This window comes from Dendrobium catenatum, unplaced genomic scaffold, assembly GCF_001605985.2.
Source record: "Dendrobium catenatum unplaced genomic scaffold, ASM160598v2 fragScaff_scaffold_1539, whole genome shotgun sequence".
NCBI lineage: Eukaryota > Viridiplantae > Streptophyta > Magnoliopsida > Asparagales > Orchidaceae > Dendrobium > Dendrobium catenatum.
In genome coordinates, this window is record NW_021320001.1 from 674537 (window position 1) to 696176 (window position 21640).

General features: G+C 36.3%; 1 protein-coding gene across 1 annotated transcript; it reads left to right on the forward strand.

Annotated features, from left to right (window-relative positions):
* The first annotated feature begins 7693 nt into the window (after positions 1 to 7693).
* Positions 7694 to 18072, forward strand: LOC110094324. The gene is made up of 8 exons (XM_020819533.2): positions 7694 to 11135; positions 11243 to 11348; positions 15948 to 16085; positions 16206 to 16370; positions 16447 to 16647; positions 17054 to 17248; positions 17425 to 17493; positions 17611 to 18072. Exons 1-8 carry the CDS (start codon positions 10723 to 10725, stop codon positions 17758 to 17760), a joined length of 1437 nt encoding a protein of 478 aa, XP_020675192.1. The 5' UTR covers positions 7694 to 10722; the 3' UTR covers positions 17761 to 18072.
* Positions 18073 to 21640: the final 3568 nt, after the last annotated feature.

Genomic DNA, 21640 nt, shown 5'->3' on the forward strand with positions numbered 1-21640 from the left:
TGTCGTAGTGCTTCGATGTTTGCCCATAAGGAATTATCACATTCGTCATAAGCCCCTCGTATTTATTTTATGCATCCTTTCAATGCTCGTGGGAACTACCGTATTATCAACACATTTATAGAGGACTTTATGATTCAAAAACACATTCAGCAGGATCCTTTTCCATTGATGATTTTAGGTTATCCTTATAAACTTAGGAGCTTATTAGTTTAAACACTATAGAATTCATACCATTCATATGTAGGCTGATGATTTGGCAACATCTCTTGTGATCAAAATATTTATTCGTGTTGATTGTTGCTCATGAATGAGGTGTGGAAATTTCATTCATCACGAGTCCTTGTAATTGCTCCTCTGTAAGTTAACGCCGATTATCGGACAAATGACACTCCTCCCAATTCTTCCATGTCTGTTGATTGACAAGTAGTTGCTGTATTCATCATGTCATTCTTTGCATATCTATTGCATACCTATTGCTTGTAGAGGATGGACATATTTGCTTGAAATCCTATGATACAATCATCTCTACCTATTTTACTAGCATGGTTAAGTTGGTTTCTGCTCAAGGATGATTTAAGAGTTCTACATCATTACTTACAAATAGCATAATGCATGTGTATATATATTCATGGAGGATAGGCCATCTTTGTAGTATCTCTATTATTGTCGATTGCATAGGCACTGTTACATTCATCACTAACCATTTCATGCATGTTGGCTAGTGAACTATTGTAGTTTACAATCTCCTTGTAGTCACTTGTAAGCGCATTGTTGCTTGCACTAGTCAAAGTAACTCATGGTTTTCATAATAATTTGGTTCATTGATGATTGTGTTCTAACCAGTCTGATGATCTTCATTTGAAGATCCTTATATTGTTGGTCGTAGATTGTCCAGTTTGAATGTAACAAATCCCTCCATGTCATATAAAGATGACTCGAGCCAAGCATAATGAATTGGCTTCTCAATTGAAATGATAATTCTTTAATGCTCATTGAAGACTTTGTATTGTTAAGCATGAGCATACTATTGCATTTCTCCATTTGAGCCTTGCTTGAAACTATATTGTTACAAATTTCGTTAAAATCCACAAGTCCATGCTCATTTCATGTTCAAATTAAGCTCATTGATGTTTGATTTTAAGTCTCTTGTTATTTGTCATTTGAATCTATCAAGTCCAAATGAAGTCCCCTGCATTCAATCAAGTTCAAGTTCAAAGTGTTCTAAAACCTTTGGAGATTCAAGCCTTAGGTAGTTTAATTGAGTTTAGGTTCTTTGACATTCGAATCGAGTGTGAATTTAGTTTGAGCCCGACTCTTATTATCCAAATAAAGTTTGAATATTCAAAAGTCAACTGTGGTTCGAAGTTGATTCAAGTTTGAGTTTATCATGCACTTGGGTTCAAATTACGGTCATGTTCAATTTCTTTATGATCCTTTGCATTGCTTTTTTAAGTTCAGAACAAGTCCAAATCAAAGTCTTCACTCCAGTTCAATTGCATGTCCACTTGAGTTCAAGTTCTCTATTTATTTCAATTGAGTAAAAATCCACAAGTCCTCTGCTCAATTTGTTGTCATTTGTTAAGTTCAAATTTTGTTCAAGCTCATTTATGTTCAAACCAGGTTTCATGTTCACCCGAAATTTCGGCAGCCTCCTGGCATCTCCCGTTTAGGGGAAAATTACAGGAAACTGGGCCTTCCCACCACGCTAAGAAAAACGTGTATGGTAGGTGTCCTTGGGCACCGCGGCCGTATTTTCTTCTTTCCCCACTACGCTGAGAAAAGCTTCTATGGGTCTTCTAGATCACCTGTTGGAAAAAGGTAGTTATTTCCCCGCAAGCGGGTATTCCCACTTCATCGTATGCATCACACCAGGTTCTCATCCAACCACGCTAAGAAAAGCTTGTATAGACGATTTTTCGGTGCGCCACGGATTATAATTGTTAATAATTCTAATTATCAATAATTATAATTAACAAATAATTATAATCATTAATATTTATAATTAATAATAATTATAATAGCATAATTATAATCAAGAATCAAACAAACAAAAAGAACTACGGGTTGCAGGATTTTCAACGGATTTGAGCAGAATTAAGTTAAATCCTATTTTAAACAAGATTTAGGAACTGTTAAATCTTAAATCCTCTGATTCCTCTCTGTAGTTCGACGGCTTCATGGGATTTGGCTAAAGAAGCACGCGATAGGGAGTAAGTTACCTTCTCAACCAACGAATTCCCTTCGTTGCTTCCTATCATATGTTGTAACTTTCAGTTCGGTAGGAAGGGATCGAAAGGGAGAGCGTTAACTTCATAGCGAGCAACGCATATCGTCACTCCCAATTAAAATGTTGCAACTTCCGATCAAACAGGGAGGGAGCGTCGTTAAGGGAGCGTAGTCGAATTGCCACAAAGGAGCCGGCGAAGCGATCGAAAGGGAGAGAGTTACTGTCACAACGAGCGAGCTCCTGTGGTAGCTTCTGATCAGAATGTCATAACTCCGATCCGACAAGAAGGGAAAGTCATCGAACAACGACGAAAGAAACGAAGAAGAGTGCAAGAGGAAGAGAGGAGGATCGCGAGTTGGAGAGCGGAGAGACTCTTGCGTGTGGGAGAGGAAAATCAACGAAGGGCTTCAGTTCTACCTCTTTATAACAGTGCGAATGAGGGCAGGGATCTGCACTCGAGCTTGAAGCGACCATTTGACACCGTTTGTAGCAGTTGGGCCAATAGATTTGGCAAAGATACGGCATGGGCAAGAGGACAGAGGTAAGTTTCTAAAACCTTTATTTTTTTGTTTCTTTTTGACGTGGCACAGATGTCAACATATTGCTATTCCAAACTAGTTATCAGAGCTTCATATTCCGCCTCGTTATTTGTACAAGGGTCCGATAAGCTGTAAGAATATCGTAGTATTGCTTTATCAGGGGTTATGAATTCCAAACCAACTTCAACTTTGCCGGGGAGAAGACATTTTGGTTCAATATCTCTTTGGAAAGAGGCCGCACCATCAAAATATAACTCCCAAGCGTGTCTTTCATGGTCATCCAAATTCATTATTTGTTCATCAGGAAGATCATCATTCAAGGGAGATCCTTTCGATATTTGATGTGCTGCTAGGAAGTCAGCAAGAGCTTGTCCTTTCATAGCACGTTGGGGAATTAAAGTGATATCGAATTGAAGTAGTATCATGGCTAAACGTTCTGACAGTGTTGGACGGGTCATGAGGTACTGAAGGGGATTGACCTTAGAGATCATATTGACTTTATGAGAGAGCATGTAATGCCTAAGCTTTTGAACAACAAAGATGAGGCATAAGCAATGCTTCTCAATAGAAGGATAGTTCATTTATGTAGGAATCATACGTATGCTCAAGTAGTATGAGACATTCTCTTTTCCTTCATTATTGGTTTGGGCCAACAATGCTCTAAGAGACTCATCTGAGGCTGCAGTGTAAAGAATCAATAGCCTTCCCGGAATAGGAGCGACCATAACTGGTGGTGGCACGAGATAGCATTTTATACTATCAAAAGCTTTTTGGCAGCTATCATTCCAATAGAATTCTGAGTCTTTCTTTGAAAGGGCTGCAAAGGGTTGGCATCTACCAGACAAATTAGATATGAAGCGTCTTAGATATGCCAACCTAACTTGGAAAAATCTTAGTTGATTAAGACTTCTAGTAGATTTCATTTCTAGAATCGTCTTGATTTTAGTAGGGTCAATTTTAATGCCATGATATCGAACAACAAACCCAAGAAACTTCCCTGAAGTCAGCCCAAAAGCACACTTCAAATGATTCATCTTGAGGTTGTACCAACAAAGCCATTCAAATACAACCCTTAAATCAAACAAGTGATCCCCTCTTTCTTTGCTTTTGACCATGAGATAATCAATGTAACAATCAACATTGTCATGAATGAGTTCATAAAAAATTATGGTCATTGTACGCTAGTATGTTGTACCAGCATTCTTAAGGCTAAAAGGCATGACCTTATAGCAGTACATTCCAATGGGTGTTCTAAAAGCAATATATTGCTCGTCCTCCGCGACCATTTTGATTTGGTTGTACCCCGAGGATCCATCCATAAAGGAAAAGAGACTATGAGAAGAAGCAATGTCTTTCATGAGTTCAGGAATAGGTAATGGGAACTCATCTTTATGGCATGCTTTATTTAAGTCTCTAAAATCGATGCATACGCGAATTTGTCCATTCTTTTTCTTAACAGGGACAACATTAGCTAACCAAGAGGGGTATTTTTCCTCTCGAATAAAGTCGTCTTCAATTGAGTTTTTCACTTCTTCAATCACTTGTTGTTCAATTTTCAAATGCATCCTTCTAGAAGCTTATTTAACTGGAATAACATTTGGTTGAATGGCAAGTTTATGGACTACTATATTTGGATTTAATTCTAGTATTTCATCATAACTCCATGTAAAATAATCCTTAAATTCTGGCAAGAGTTGTACCATATCATCGACATCATTTTCGTTTAACAATGCATATATGAAAGTGGGGTGTGAATTTTCTTCAGTGCCCAAATTGATTTCTTTAAATTCATCAATTGTTGATTTGATTTTTTCTTCAAATTCAGGGGATGCATCCCTAATTTGAAGGTAATCTAAGTCATTGGTAGTCTCTAAACAAAAATTATTGCGTTCTCCTACCTGACGTAGAGATGCGTCCTCCCAGAGCTAAAATTGTGCTAAAAAATGAGAAATACCAAGCAAATACCGAGTAATACCAAACAACAACGAGGAATATTATCATGTGAAGACCAATACCGAGTTATATCGAGCTATACCGAGCAATACCGAGCAATACAAAAAAATACCTAGTTTTTCCTAGAGAAAACTCGGTATGTGCTCGGTATTGCTCGGTATAGCTCGGTATAACTCGGTATTGGTCTTCACATGATGATATTCCTCGTTATTACCAAATAATACCTAACAATACCGAGCAAAAACCGAGTTTTTGGCGGTGGGAGGACGCATCTCTACGTCAGGTGGGAGGACGCAATAATGTTTCCTAAACATGACCTCCCAACAATGTCGGAGGTCTCTGTGAAGATCATATCAACCTCCAGATTGTTAGTGACAACCAAACAGTAATCATCATCATCCATTGGCCCGACAGTACCAAAGCCAACACCAATCTATTTATCTTCACTTTATATTTGGACTTCCATAGATTTTCAAAGTTCTGAGCTTTGCCCTTGGACCACATAGAAGGAGCTAAACCTCTTCCAATTAAACTTTTGACACCAGCAGGATACCAATCAAAAGGTAGTTCTATCATTTCATTCAATGAAAGATCCTCAAGTTCTACACCCACTTTTGAACTTGAGGGTTGATGTGCTTTATTAAAGACACGCCCTTCCCCACCTCTTCTTCTAACTTAGGTGCAACACATACATTTAAATCATCCACTATACTTTCAAACAAGGAAGTTAAACTCTTTGCAAACTCATTCAACTTTTCATATGTAGTGAAATCAGACATCTCGTTTGGAGAGGTATCTTCACCACGTGGGAGATTTTCTTTAATGTTCCAAATAGGCTTTTCAGTTATTACCCATTTTGAAGCTGCATCTCTGTTTAATTCATGGTTCTTGGTTGAACTGCCCATCACACTTGACTTAGCCTTTGAATTGTACCCTGAACTTACATGGGTGATGGGCCTTCATGGAGTAGGTGGTGGAGATGGGATTGTGGTGGCCCTCATCCTCCACTCATCATGACTTCTGCCTCCTCTGCCACGATCTCTTCCGCGGGCACGCTGTGTCATCCTACCTCCTTGTCGTGCTGAAGAAGCTGCAGGATTCCATCTAATCTTTTTCTCAAGTTCCTCTTGAGGGAAGTCTTGGGCAAGTGTTGGAGATTTTTCTTCTAGTGTATGTGTTCCCACTTGATATTCAGTTGGCACCACAGATCTACAAAACATTGACAACCTCTTTGGAACATAGTAAGAAGCATCTTCGTATTTCCCGACTTTATGTACACTAAATGATTTCAAATCTCCCTTTATGCAGTATTCTACGCAATTCCGTTTATATTTCATACATTGTTGTAGAGAGGAAGGAACCATTTTCTATTCATATAGCCAAGGCCTACCAAGAAGTGTTTTAAATGAAGTTTCAAAATCAATGATATGGAATTTAGCTTCAGTTCTCAAATCCCCCATCAAAAGTGAAAAAGTAACGGAGCCTAAAGCCCTTTGCCCCTTTTCATTGAAGTCACGCAACATCATTTTGTCAGAACTTAATTTTCGCGTGTCAACATTGAAGTGGGTTAAAGTTTTTAGGCTCATTATGTTGATCTATGCACCTAGGTCAACAATTACTCTATTCAACTTGAAGTTATCAATATCAACAGTTATATAAAGTGAACAATTATGATCTGAAGTACTTAGGAGTAAATCCTCGTCAGAAAAGGTTACTCCAGGTACTTCTTTAAAGTGTAAAGGCTCTTCAAAGAAACACTCTGCGAGTTGAGCTAAACAAATTTTAGGATCAAGTAGAGCCTTGATTAAAGCCTCTCGCATTTCAGGAGAAAGTACTAGTGCATCATATATACTAGGCCTCGCAGGGAGTATCCTAAGGTGAGCTAATACATTATAGTCCACTTTTGGTAGTCCACCACCCACTTGCTCTTGTACAACAAGTGTTGGTGGAACCACACCCTCATTTTAGCTGATGAGTTCTTTTCCTTTATCTTTCTTGGATGCCATTGGAGATGGTACAATACGACCACTTCTGAGATTTATTTATGTTATTTGTTCATGCTCAGAAGTTAAGGTCACATCAACCAAAACTTCATAATCTGATTCTTCCTTTGCTTGAGTTATCTCTAAGTCAGGTGACTCGGGCTCAATGATAATCTCTACTCCCTGCATTTTGTACAAGGGTAGATCATCATCAGAACTTGGTTCACTTGATTCAAAAATTTGAGAAGATTCAATTACATGTTCATTATCAGATTCAGAATGAACAAATTGCACGTACGTGGAAGGATGGTTCATTTCATTAACACCTTTCGAAACATACATGAAATCAGAAAGAGTGATAGGTTTAGGGGATTTCCCCTTACTCTTTGGAAGGATAACCTGTTTGGCTTTAAAAGTTGGTTATTCCTTTTCTTTTCCCTTCACCATTAAAACTCTCTTTTCATGATGTTTCAAGGGTGAAGGACTCATTGAGTTACTTAAGGGAACTCCAAATGAGGCCATTTTGGTGGGTATTTGAGTTCCTTTTGGAAACTCCAACGGGGTATTAGATAATTTGTCTAACATTTTTAGTGAAGATTTGGACAAAGACAACTCCCAACCCTCTGCATCTGTTAAGCAAATCAACCCTACCTTTCCGACTGGACACTGCTGAAGAAGAAACTGCAATGGCTGACTCTACTTTTTTCCCTTTGGTAGGAATTACTTCCATATGAATAACCTTAGCAGATCCCTATGATGGGTTTGCTAAGTATGCATAAGGAAGACCATCCTACCAGACTTATACTCATTTTCAACCCAATCTTTAAAGACATAGCAATCCTCTAAAACATGACCCAAACATCCTATGATAAGAGCAATATTTTGGCTCATTGCTCTTATACCCATCTGCTGGTCTTTTGGGTTTGAGGAGTTGAAAATTATCTTCTTGAATTAATGACTTAAAGATCTTCTTTATAGCATCTCTCCTAAAGGAATACCTAAAAGGCTGCTCACAAACTGCCTGAAGAGAAGAGTATCATTGCTTCCCACATTACAACACTTAACTCTAAAATGAGCTAAGTGCCGGCACGGTTTTCCCACTCCATCAAAATGCTTATAGGAAGGGGCAACAAAACCATTGGGGTACTGCACCAAGTCAAACTCCTCAGGATAAGGTCTTCCTCTTTAAATAGAATGATTCCCCTTACTATGGGCCATGGACTCCTTAACCTGCTGACTAATAAAATCCTTCAAATCTTCCTTTGAAGGATGGATATTTATTGATCCTGACTCATTCTTTTCTTGACTCCCAATATCCTCATCAATCTGTACTACCTCCTTGGCCTTTTTTGCATCGGTGAGAGGCTTATCTACTAAGTCTGGGGTCTTTTGAGGACCCAAGAGCTGAGTGGTAAGGGCTGTCATGGTAGAGGCCATTTCATCTAATCTCTTAGCCATGTCATTGAGCTGAGCATCTTTATCTTTCAACTACTGAAGCAAAGCACGGATATGAGGATTTTCACTCCCTTCCTCCTCTACTTGCATGTCCAACAACTCATCTATATGAGGGTCTCCTAGAAGAGAGGATCCTCTTTTGTTATTGTGGAGAACATAGATATCCTCTTCATCCATAAGATCATCCTCATCAGGATTAAAGTCCTCGAGCAATTTTTTATGTTTTTCTTTCTCTTTTTCCCTCTCTTCATCCTCATCAATCTTCTTAAGGCTATCTTTCAGATACTCCATTTCTTTAATGGTTTTGCCTGTTGAGGGGTTGACATGAGGGGGATGATACTCTTCATAGCTATTGACCTCCATAGGTGCTTTCCCTTTGTCTTTGGGGTTAACATGGGTAGGAGGGGAAGAGTGTAACACAGATGGAGCTACTATCTTGGGTCTCCATGCATTCTTCACCCCAGATGTGGAGTTTTGGGGTTTTTTATTTCCTCTTGCTATCTCATCTAAAGGTGGAGTCTGAATGCGACCCCCGGAGAGTGACTCATCATGGGGCATAAGAAGTCTATCTTCTTGTGAAGGCCTTCTAAACCTATTGAGTACCTCAGATCTATTAGAACTAGAAAGGGAGGTTCGAGGGACCACTTGGCGATCAGGGTGATCAACCTTTGGTCTACCATGGACCTAATTTGGTGCTACTGAGTTCTCAAACAGAACAATCTACTCACTAAACAGTCTTTTCTGGTGAGGCTTAGAATCATACCCATCTGCCAATGCTGACACTGCTGGTTACTTGGAAAATACGTCTGTCCCTCTGGGATGGTTGAACAATCAACCTACTATCTTCAGGATCCCTATCCTCTCTCAAAAGTAACTCAGCAAAATCCTTCCCTTGTGATTGTGTTTTCATAGCCTTGATCACCTCCCCCTTTGTTGTGTGGAGTTGATCAGCTACCATTTGAAATATCCTCCTTATATTTTTCTCCCACTTCTTTCTCCTCTCTTCATGAGTGCTTTTGGAAATTCTAAATGGAGGCCTTGTGGGTAATGCAGCTATCTTCTTAACATCATCCTCTCCCCTAGACACAGAAAGAGGATAAAACCTACTCCCCTCAGCTAATGGAGAGAGGTCCATCATCTCAGTGTCCAACTCAGCTTACTCTTCCTTCTCCATCCTTTTTTTAAATCTCTTGTATTTATTTCTTTTTTGAAATTTAGTTATAACATAAATAGAACTGCCACCTTCCTCATACTGACTGGGCTGAAACAAACCCCCAGGCTCTAGAACACTTGGGATAACTACTAGAAACTGATTTGGCTCAAGTTCTTTCTTAACAAATTTCTGCTTAAGCAATAGTGGGGTCAAAGTTGTTTGTCTTTCATCTGACTTCAGGATCTTTAGAAAGGTCAGTCTATTAAAGACAGAAGGTCAAGAGGCTAGAGCTTTTGGAGACAACTCAGCCACCCTCTTCCTACTGCTATGAGTAGGTAACCTCTCCCTGGCGGGCAAATTTATTTCCAAAATTTTCTTTTCACGTGAAGGTTGGTTTTCCAAGGACCTAGCCTTTGAATGTGTAGGACCCTGGAAAAGAACCTCCATGTCTTCAAAACCTTCCCAAACTTGGTCATGTCCCCAGGAGCAAAGCAGGATGATCAAAAGACAACTGCAACTGATCATCAAATTTGAAAATCAGTTTTTATTCCATTTCTGACTCATTGAATTCTCAGACAACTGAATCTCAAAAGTTTTCCTGAAATTCAAAATTCCTTATATTAATCTTTTTGTTGAAATTCAAAAGCGCTCTTACATTTCTTTAACCTGTAGCAAAATATCCGTGACTTGTGCCTCCAGGTTTTTGACATGCTGATCTTCATCCCTAGCTCTGTTGATTCGTCTAAATCCGAATCAACTGCTGTTGAACTTTCCTTTCTGGAGTCGCGAGCGAACTATGCTTCTTTGATAAATTTGATATCATGAATGCATTGATGCGATGTGTTTGCAATCGACGAAGTATAGATGATGAGACCACAACCAAGGCACCTTGACATTTGTTCCCCGCGACTTTGTGTCTGTTAGTCGTTATTGTTTTTGCATTCGCTTGGATTTAATTTTGAAGTGCACATGGAGGTCAACAGGAACATTAGCAGCATATTTGGTGTCAGATATTTCTTTTACATTTTTGATAAAAAAAGTACTTGCTATCATGAAACCCCGAAAGAAAGAAAAGAAGAGGGTAGTGAAGTATAAGGGTAATCGTTTGCAACTGAAATCTTCTTGCATGGTACCCTTGAGAGTTTTTTGTGGGTTATTCTGTTAATAGTAGCTGTTGAATCCTTCTACAAGTTTCTAGTTAACGCTCCTCTGATTGTCCTGCAAATCTTTGCATGGATAGTTGTCTTTCATATTCTAGGCGTATCTCTGCTTGGTTTTCTGTATAAGTCGATGAATTTGAAGGCATGCACTATAAATGCGCTGCTGATGGTGTGATAGAGGCAGCTTACTCAAGAAACCTGTGTTAACTATGTCATGGATCACTAGATAATTTATTCTACTGCTCTATTTTATATGCTCACCAGCGCTGATGTTGATGCAACTTATCATCATACTAGCATTCATATTCTGTTTTTACTTCGTTTTCTTTTACCACAACTTACAATTGCTTATGTTATTCCTCTGGACTTTAGTTACTCTTCTGCTATAAAAACTCCAATCACTTGCTACTACTGTTTTACCTGTTTCAGTTGGAGCTTTTATATCATTATGTTAGATCCAATTAAGCCAACTTGTTTTCTTTTTTTTACCTTTTCCAGTTTTGTAGATCTGAAGAATATATCAGCTTCAATTTATAGCGTGGAACTTTGTAATCGATTGCGTGAATTTCTTATTGCATGTCCCCCCACTAGTCCTTCACCACATGTGGTAGACCTAGTAATTGCCGCAGCAGATATTCAGAAGGATCTCATTAACTGGAATATATGGTAATTGTGGTGATGACATGTAGTTTTACTGGATGTTCCATTCTATACGCCGTTACACCTTAGCTTTGCATGGCTTACTTTTTTATTGTTTTTAATAATTTATGCAGTCATGTAAAGGGTGGTGTTGATGCGAAAGAGCTCTTTCACCTGTACATTATAATCTGGATTCAAGATAAACGCTTGCAGTTGCTGGAGTCATGCAAGCAAGACAAGGTATTTTTTGTTCACAACATACTCGAGGATGCTATATTGTATTAACCGCATATCTGACCTTATTAAGTTGAAATAAATAGTCTAAAAACGCCCCAAGGAACTAAGCATCTCAATCATTTAGTGAACCATCTTGAAAAATTGGACAAATAGAGAGGAGTGATATTTTGTTGGAGGGACACTTGCAACAGTCTTGGATGGACAAAATAATTGGGTTGAGTTTTTGGGCAGTACACAGTTCTGCTCAACCTACACAATTCTTTGGCAACAAAGAATAACCCCTACAATAACCACTTATTGCAAATGCCCACCATCAAATGGGGAGTAAGTTCCCTGCAGCTTATCCATGTGCAAAAGAATAACTACAATTGTTGGATGAGTTTAGGACGGTTGTGGGAAAGTAGACATTAAAATAAAAAAATGGCTAATCTGAGGTGGAGATTTCTGGAGTTCAGCATAGGAGATAAAAGCAATACTCAAGAAAAGCCCCCTGATTTAGAGGATCTCTTAAAAGATGATACATCGCCAGTTTGTTCCATAGTATGATGGATACCTAGAAGATATTGGGAAAAAGATTTTGCTAGATAATTCTTGAAAATTTTCATGAAGATCTGGAAGAACCAAGTAGTTATAAAGCTTAGAGAGCTCTCCAACCAATTTTGCTAGTCTATTGTATGCACGATGAGTTTCCCACTGTAACTCGTAAGCACTTGCACTTGATACAGTCACTTTGTATCTTGCTTGTGGACAATAGACTAGGTATACCACGAGTCTTCTATAGTGGCCCGTGGATGCTTGCATTTGTTACATTTCATCTGATATTTACTTGCAAATGAGACATAATGCATATGATGCGTCTCCTACGACCCCGTAAATATTTGCACTTTACCACATACCATTTGCTCTTGCTTGTAGGGAGCCAGTATATTTGCTTAGCAGTGGATTATTGCTGATTGTAGGAGTATTATAACATTCACTACATGTTGTTAATTGCTACCCATAGGTATATTGTTCTGCACCCGAATGTTCCTTCTATCATTTCTTATGAATAACACCTCACATGAGTATCCATATGCATTGGAGACTCATCATCTCTGGAGCATATCCCCTTCGTGCACATTAGCTAGCAAATCATCGCATTCATTAGCAGCCTACCATGCTTATATGTTTCAACTTTTCGTGTTTGTAGATAACTACTATATTCATCTACGAGCTGGTTGACATTGATTGGAGGGAAGCCTTGCAATTCATTTCATGTTCTTTATATATTCTTTGTGAATATGACATCCATGATTAAGATGAATAACATGCACTCATGTTATATACTCCCTATAGGTTGATCGTTATTTGTTACATTAGCTCACAAGTAGGTGTTTAGCAATTCAACATGAATCTTATGATAACTCAGTGATCTTCATATGGTTTGTTGCTTCTGAATGGGACGTAAACTTTTAATTCATCATGAGTCGTTGTATATGAGCAAGTTCTTACACCTTCAATTTGATTTGTTAATGTTCATTTGTTTGATCAAACTTATCACTTGCCTTAGGCTCGAAGTTCAAATTCCTTGAGTCCAGTTTGGCTCCATAGTACAAGTTCAAATTAAGTTCTTCTTGGTTGAGTTTTATTCAACCTTTGTTCTACTGTTCAAGCTCAAGTCCCACTTAGCTCAAATTTTGGACCCTTGATTATTCATTGATCTGTGTTTAAGTTCTTATATTTGGTTCAAATTAAGTTAAAGTCCATATTTGTAAATCCTTTTATGTTCAAAAGTTTGCAAGTTCAATTATTCAAATTGAATTAGATTTCCTTTCATTTGTTCAAGTTGGAGTCCAAGTCCCTTGTAGTCATATTGAATTCAAACTTTGGTCCTCAACTTGTTCATTATCATTTTAAGTTTGAATCTAAGTAAAGCTTATTTAATGTTCAATTCATATCCCAAGTTCATTCTGTTTTAGGTCCACTGTCATTCAAATTTTGTTCTGGTCCCCTGTGTCTTCAGTCGGAATTTCGGTAGCCTCCCGACGTTTCCCCCATTTAGGGGAAAAACCAAGAGGTAAACTTCCCCTCCACGCCGCATGAGCGCTTCATGTTGATGTTCATAGACACCGCAACTGCATTTTCTTCAATCCCCAAGACGCTACATGAGCGCTTAGGGGTCTTCAGTACCTATTGAAAAGATCACAGTCGTTTTCCAACGTATGAGTATTTATTTTTATCCCCTTCACGCTACATGAGCGCTCCAGGAATTACTCACCTCGTTGCAAGCGTTGCACCGGTTTCCCTCCCCCCATGCTACGTGAATACGTAGGGAGGTTTTCTAGCTCATCGCAAGCATCGAAAGCAGGATTTAAGTTAGAAATTTTTACCTTTGCGAAGGGTGACGAAGATGATGGTGTTGGCTCGTGGGTCGAGGCAAGGTAGGAGAATTTATGCTTCTTCTTCTTTTTTTAATTAATTATAATAATAATTAAATAATTATGATTGATAATTAATTACTAATTATTAATTAATTATAATTAGTAAATTTATTGTAATTATAATTAATTAATGATTAACTATAATTAATTGAAATTAATTATAGTTAATCAAACAATTATAATTAACGGGTCACGTCGAACAACCACGAAAAGCCGAAGGAACACGCAAGGGAAAGAGCAGAAAAAAAAAAGAGTCAGGAGCCTTCATTTTCCTTGGTATTTTACGACGCGAGGAGTAGGTCGTGGCGTTATGGTGAGACGCGACATCGCACGTGCATGGGATGGCGACGACGTGCAAGGTTCGGCGCATGGCGACGACGTGCAAGGTTCGACGCAGGATAGGTACGCAATTTGGATTTTTTTTTGTACACAGTTACGGGTCAACAGGAGTTTATCCTTCTTAGGATAGTGATGCATTGAGCCAACACATAGTTTTGCTTCACTAAAAAGTAGGCTTTTAATAATATTGTTGCGCATATAAACACACAGGTTTAAATTTAGCTTCGAAAATGTCATTGAATACCATTGTTGAACACAGATTAAATTCTCTAAAATGTCATATAGTCATCCATCAATGTTATGGCTCTGTTATAACAATAAGTCGTCCATCAAGATTGCATATAATCTTGTGTAACATGACTGAACAAAGCATACTGAAGAGGATAGACATTTTATAAATAGAAGTTAAACTATGTTCTAATATGTACTCTATTTGTCATCATAGATGAGAAACTTATAAACATTCTCGCAAATGGATTATCAACAATAATATTTCAAAAATTGACATTGAAACTTCACTTCTTCTTTTTTTCTTAGAAGGGGAGGGGGTCAATCTCTATTAATGATTCATTATTAATTTTGCCTCCATCAATACTCCATCAAACCTTGTAACTATTTAACTACCTTATTCATTTTATACCACCTTAATTATCCTTGGAATTATTAGTTATACCTCATCAATCTACGAATTATTATAATCATTATTTTGTTAGACGTTTTCGCCTATTGAGGAGGAAGAGGCGTTTCTTCCTGTTTAGGCAGAAGAGGATTTTCTGACTGTTTAGGCAGAATAGGTTTTTGCATGTTTAGGCGGAACAGGCTTCCGCCTGTTTAATTGGAGTGGGCCCAGCAGTCCAGTAGCAATCAAGGGAAACATTTAAGAAGAAATTAAAGAGGGGATTAGGAGGGAAAATTAAATTAGGAGATTGTTTTGGTATTAACTATATTTTATATGCTTTAAATATATTGTTTACCCTAGGGTTAGGTTTTATCCCGTGTTTGCAAAAATTTGGAGAGTTCTTAGGTTTTATTTGGGCTATTGTTGCTGGCTAGAGATTGGGAGAGCCAGATTTTCCACTTCAATTGAGGATCCAACTATATCTTCTTATTTTCTTTTGAGTTTCTTGCAATAAATAGTTTTGTGGTGTGTGTTCTTCCCAATTTTTCATTATAGCTCGCTGATTTGGTTGAAAAAGCACCTACTTATTATCAATTTGGATGTAAGAGCCCCCTACTTCCTATCATATTCCTTGTTTTGATATATTTCCTATTAGAAGCTCTCCTAAATTGTATAAATATTACACAAATATTAGAATGAAGCACACAACATATTCTCTCCAATTCATGTGTGGATTAAAGTATGAGAAACTTAGTTTGCATTCACATTTTGCCTTTTTTTAGTTTATTTTTGGTGTATATAGTGCTATCTATGTGTTTTTCATCAACATCCATTAAATTTTATTTAGCCGGATTCTTTGGTGGGATGATTTTTCCATACGGTGTTTCAAATTTCTTACATCTACCAGGGTACTTCTTAAGTCCTAATAGTTTGCTCTAAGTCACCCTTAGGTTGTGCAGAGCTGCAATAATAGCTATGACCATTACGAACTTGGTTACTTAAAGGAAACAGTCTTTTGGTCATTTTTGTTTCATGCTTTTCGGTGAAATATTAACCTTGTGCTTTTTCTATGTTTATTCCGCTTCTTATGGCTTAAATGGGCCTCAAATGTTTATCTACGATCTGCTCTATCATTAATGTTTGGCCATTGATTTTTTTTTTAATTTTTTTTATTTTGCTTTTGTGCAAATATATGCTTACATGACGCAATGGAACTTTGACTAGGTAAAATGGTCTGCTGCCACAACGCAGCATTTGACAACTCCATTTGTTGATGAAATCTATGACCTACTGAGGAATACTCTCAAAGAGTATGATGTTATCATTTGTCGCTGGCCAGAATACACTTCCCCTCTTGAGAATGTGTGAAAACTTAATCCATTGCTTTATAATTGAATTTCCTTACTTTCTCATCTGTGTTTTATCCAGCTTTTGATGTCTTCTTATGGATTCATTCTCCTTTTTTCCTTCAAAAATAAAAAGGTAATTGCAGAAGTTGAGAAATCAGTAATTGAGGCTTTAGAGAGGCAGTATGCTGATGCTTTAGCTCCCTTGAAAGATGCTCTGTCACCCAAGAAATTTGGACTCAAATATGTGCAAAAACTGGCGAAACGCAGTCATTTAGGCCCTTATACTGTGCATGATGATGTGAGCTTTCTTTCTGCGTTTCTGTCTTTCCCATTGTGCATCTGCTATATTTCTAAAGTTTTGATCTTTTCGTCAGCTTGGACTTCTGTTGAATAGTATTAAAAGATTGCTTGATGTTTTGCACCCCAACGTGGAAGAGCATTTTAAGTCCTGGGCGTCTTATGTGCCTGCTGGGGTAAATAATTCTGTTGGCGAACAGCTTAGTGAAGTTACAGTGACACTAAGAGCAAAGCTTCGAATCTACCTTCAAGCAATTGTGGAAAAGCTTGTGTTGAATGTGAGTACATTCATATGGAAGTATTTAAGTTGAATGCTCTTCAATTAATCACTTGTTTATATTTGAAGAAAGTTTTTAGGTAATGTCATCCTACATCAAAAACCTTGTGCCTTGAGTTTTGATGAATAATCTATTTGGAAGCAAATGAGATTACATGCTTGTTTATGTATTCTATTGATGTGCTCTTGGCAGTAATTACTGGCAGATCATCTTGAAGGCACAGTAAGTGGAGTAAATGGAGCTAGAATGATCGTTACATAGTTCTATTGCTTTATGCCTTCATATATGCAAGCGAGCTTGTAGTCATGTTTTTACTAGATATCATTTTTACCAGTGTGATTGAATGATGAATAATCATAAACAAAGTCAGGCTTCTCATAAACTTGTTTCAACATATACATTACAGAGTCATTCACAAAGAGCTACAAAATTGAAGAAGATTATCCGGTATTCAAAGGACTTCATGGCCGAATCTGACATCAGGAACAGGATGCAACCACTGAAGGATCAACTTGTAGAGATAATATATCACCTTCATACAATTTTTGAGATGCCCGTCTTTGTGTCATTATGCCGATGTTTCTGGGATAGGCTGGGACAGGTATCTCATATCACATAGGTGTTGTATTATTCTATGAAACATGAACTCTCAAAAAATCCTTCCAAGTTCATGTCAAATGCCTCTATTATATGTTCATGCATTGAAAATCGGTTTTAATTTGTGTTTTTTCCCCCAAAATTAGAGCTTATTAGTAATTTAATGTTGCGTTGTTTTAGGATGTTCTAACATGCCTAGAAGATAAGAAGAACAGATCTTGGTATAAAAGTGCAAGAGTCACAGTTTCTGTAAGTAATGCCTCATTTTATCTCAAAATCTAGCATTTTAGATCTTGATCAAGATTTCTCATCTTACTCTACCTTAATGCTCATCTTTTTAAGTTTAATTAGAAGTTTGTAATGCAGATTTTGAATGATACATTTGCATCACAAATGCAACAATTGCTTGCAAATGTAGTGGAAAAGGATATGGAGCCTCCAAGTTCCATAATGGAAGTACGTTCAGTTCTCTGTAAGGATGCTCCGAGTCATAGGGATTCCAATTTCTATTACTAGAATTGTTCAAAAAAACCCCAACTGGTCATTACTCGTTGAACAAATTTATTTATTTATTTTTTCAATATTTGAGCATAGGTAGAGATTGTACAAATATTAGCATTTTTTCTGGAGTTATATAGGAAGGATATAGTATAGTTGAAAGAGATATTAAGGAATCCATCCAGTTTTGCTCATTGGCTGCTGGACTTCATTTCATCTGTAGCAGTTAACTTTATGATTTTGTGGCTTTGCATTCAGTTCTTATCTAGGATCAAAATTTATGTAAACAGATGCTTGCACTTTAATTAACTTCCACTTCCATTGCAGACATCTATTTTCTTTTGAAGTATGAGGTAATGTTTATTACTGGTTTTTTATTCATTTCATCTCTCAGAAAATTGCAGTTGAGATGCAATTGCTGCTTTTAGTTGTAAGAGGATTATAAAACAATTCTTTTGCAGTGATTTTGCGGATCCCGCGTAGTGAGATAAAAACTTGATGTTATCGTTATTGTCATCATCTCTTTGCATTGATTTTATTATGATTCACAATTTGACTGGAAGTCCTAATTGTAGTCATTAATTCAAAACAGCAATGTTGTAAATATGTAATTTTGTTAGCCTGAGAGCATTCTCATAAAGTGTTCATAGAGATGAAATAAAAATGCTTTAGGATATTATCTAGTTTGAATAAAAAAGAGGAATATGGTTGATCGGCGCAACTTAGCTTGATCTGTTGGTTGAGAGCTTTGACTATTAATCAAGAGGTCTTGAATTTGAGTATTGTATATGTGATGTATGTATGAGTTTACCTTAAGTTTCATTTGGGACGGTTTTCTTACTGCTTCTTAAAACTACTTTTTAGTGCTAAAATTAAAAAATTTGTAAACTAATCAAGTCTCGCATTTATATTCTTATTTTTTTAATGACTATTTATTTACTTTGGGTGTCAGTGTAAAATATACTTTTTCCTAGCTTTCTTCATATATTTGGTCTATAATGGTTTGGACTAACTCTTAAGAAGCTAAAATTTTTGTCATTAAAATATAAATAATATGAAATTAACCATAAGGTAAAATATTTGTATAAAACTAAAAGCAAAAAAGAAAATCAATAGCCTTCTTATGGGGCTTGAAGTGTGAATTTAGTGTTTGATTGGTTGTCTTATTCACAAGAAAGTGTTTATATAGATTGTTTCAAACCTACACCTTAGTTAATAAACATCATATTCATAGTTTTATGAGCTTTAATTAAAAAAATTACATTAGTGAGTCATTAAGCATATTACTCATAGTCAAGCATCTTAGCATTATGGAAATCATTTCTATAAGCTGGAAGAATGTTTTGGTGTACAGCTTATGGAAATCATTTCTAACATCCCGATCAATAACGGTCAGAATTCTGATCAATTGGAATTAAACTGTAAGTTCTCGGGAAAATCGATTACTGCTCTTGCTTTTGAAGCTTCACTGGAGAAAAATTGCTCTGTGAGCAATGCGACGATGGGGTTGGCGGTGCCCCAGCGTTGAGGTCTTAAATTTTTTGATAAAAAAATGGATTTGAGTGAGTGCTTTGGTGCTTGACAGCTTCGCCGTAGCGACGGGTCTCAAGTAAGGACATTATAGGAGAATCTGGAAATTTCAAGGAGTGTAGCGACACTGGAATTAAAGTTGAATGTCGTGGTGCTAGTTCAGAATAGTGGATATTAAATATTAAAATATCTTAATCTAATTATTCCATGCCATCCCTCCCAATTCCATTTGCCTTGGCGGGAAGGAAAGAAAGGAGGAGAACAGGTAGAGAGGAGAGGAGAGAGAAGGCTTTTTTGGGCTTATTTGTCCATTGCTTATGTTATGAAAAGTAATATGATCATTGTATGTTTTTTTATTATTTTCAATGATTTTGAGTTTGGTATATTTCTCTCTCCTAAATTTGATAAAAAAAAAAGTGGTATCTCCCATTCTAAAGATATTTCACTATGTAAGTTTTGAAATGTGATAGATATTATTATCTGATTGTTTTGACTAATTTATATTAAAATTTAACCATATAGTTTGGCATATATGACATTTTATTTGAAATCAGAAGAGTAAGACTGGGTACAAAATGATCAGGAGCTAATATACTAAATTTGGGTACAAAATGATCATAAGCTAATGCACTAAATCTAGATATGAGACACGATATGCATATAGTTATTATACATTTTGCATAATACAAGCATATTGATGAACACAATGTCTAGATCTAATGCATGATGTCTATGTGCTATTAGGACATACATGATATAAATTAATGATGTTATATATGTAAGAACTTACAAAAATGAATAAACCGATGTACAAGATGAGATAGATGGGATTGATACTGATATAATTGATATGAGACTATTGATTAATATATGACTAACAAGAGGTTGATGACGATTGTAACTTATAAGATAGATGATAAATAAGATTGATAAAAGATGAGACTGATGTTATTCCTTAGTTATGTATTACATTTTCATTATTACGCATTTCATGGAACTCTGAAGCTTTGAATTGAAAATGAAAGTGCACTTTGGATTACGTATTAGGGCCCAATGCAATTACATCTCTACTATGGATTACTCTATTTTGTGTTGGCTCTAATAACTTTAATTTGCAAAAATACATTATTCTTCTTTGGCTCTGCTTTTCACTTGATTATGTGTTGGCTTTGAATTAATAACTTTGTGCTGAAAATATATTCTGCTTTGCACCAACTCTATGTAAGTGGGAGGTGGTAAATGTGACTTATGTGGACATTGATGAATGTGTATTTCTGTATTCATACTCATATGTTAGTTTAACCTAATAGTTTATATGTACATTCTGGATGATAGATATGATGGATGACTAATGAAATGACAGATAGGTGAAGACTAATGATAGTTAATAGATATTACATATATGATAGATAGAGTGATGATAAATATGATAGATAATTCGATAATATATGTGATTGATTGAAGAAAAATATCATAGACTGATAACAGATAGGATAGATAGATCGATAAAAACTATGATTGATTAATGATAGATACAATAGATAGATCGGTGACATATATGATAGATAGATTGTTGACAGATATGATAGATAGATTGATAGTAGATGTGATAGATAAACTGACAAAAGATGTGATAGACTGATAACAGATGTTATAGAACGATGATAATTGTAATAGACTGGTACTAAATATGACAAATATGATAAATAGATCGATAACATATATAATATATTGATGATATATGTGACTGATGATTGATGACTGATAAGACTAATGATTGATAAGGCTAATGATATGTGAGACATGAGATATGATGATTGATTGATTGATGATATGATTAATTGATGAGAATGATTGATTAACTAGCATAATTGATATGTAATTGACTAATAGGGTACAAATATGACCATATGATATAATATAAGGATATGGTTGATATGTATAAAATAATACTATATATTAATTACATGATATACAAAAATTGTTCATATTGACTACTACATGTTTCCAGAGTTATATGTTTACTAGTTCTATTTAATGCATTGACTTCAGTAGTAAATATTGGTAGCTTGCTGTGCTTTTATACTTATTATTTTCTTTTTACATATTTTCAGATAAGGGTAAGGATCTTGTAGAGGTAGGATGGTGTAAGAAGCAAGCTTAGGGTTTTTCTGTGTCTGTTAATTTTTTGTTATTTTATAGTCATGATGTATTTGCAGTGATAGACTGTTATTGGTTGTACATCATGATTATTATATATATTATTTTGAGACTCTAGCTCAAAACTATAAATATTGAATGAATATAAATGTAATTATATTTTCCACTATTTTTATTTTTTGAATGTAATTTGTAAGCTCTAATTCTT

What these genes read in the sequence shown, in the direction of transcription:
- LOC110094324 (XM_020819533.2), top strand. Translation starts at nt 10,723, where the DNA reads ATGCTCACCAGCGCTGATGTTGATGCAACTTATCATCATACTAGCATT. An exon ending in AGTCATGCAAGCAAGACAAG is followed by an intron (nt 11,349 to 15,947) that starts GTATTTTTTGTT and finishes AACTTTGACTAG; the next exon opens with GTAAAATGGTCTGCTGCCAC. An exon ending in TGGAAAAGCTTGTGTTGAAT is followed by an intron (nt 16,648 to 17,053) that starts GTGAGTACATTC and finishes TATACATTACAG; the next exon opens with AGTCATTCACAAAGAGCTAC.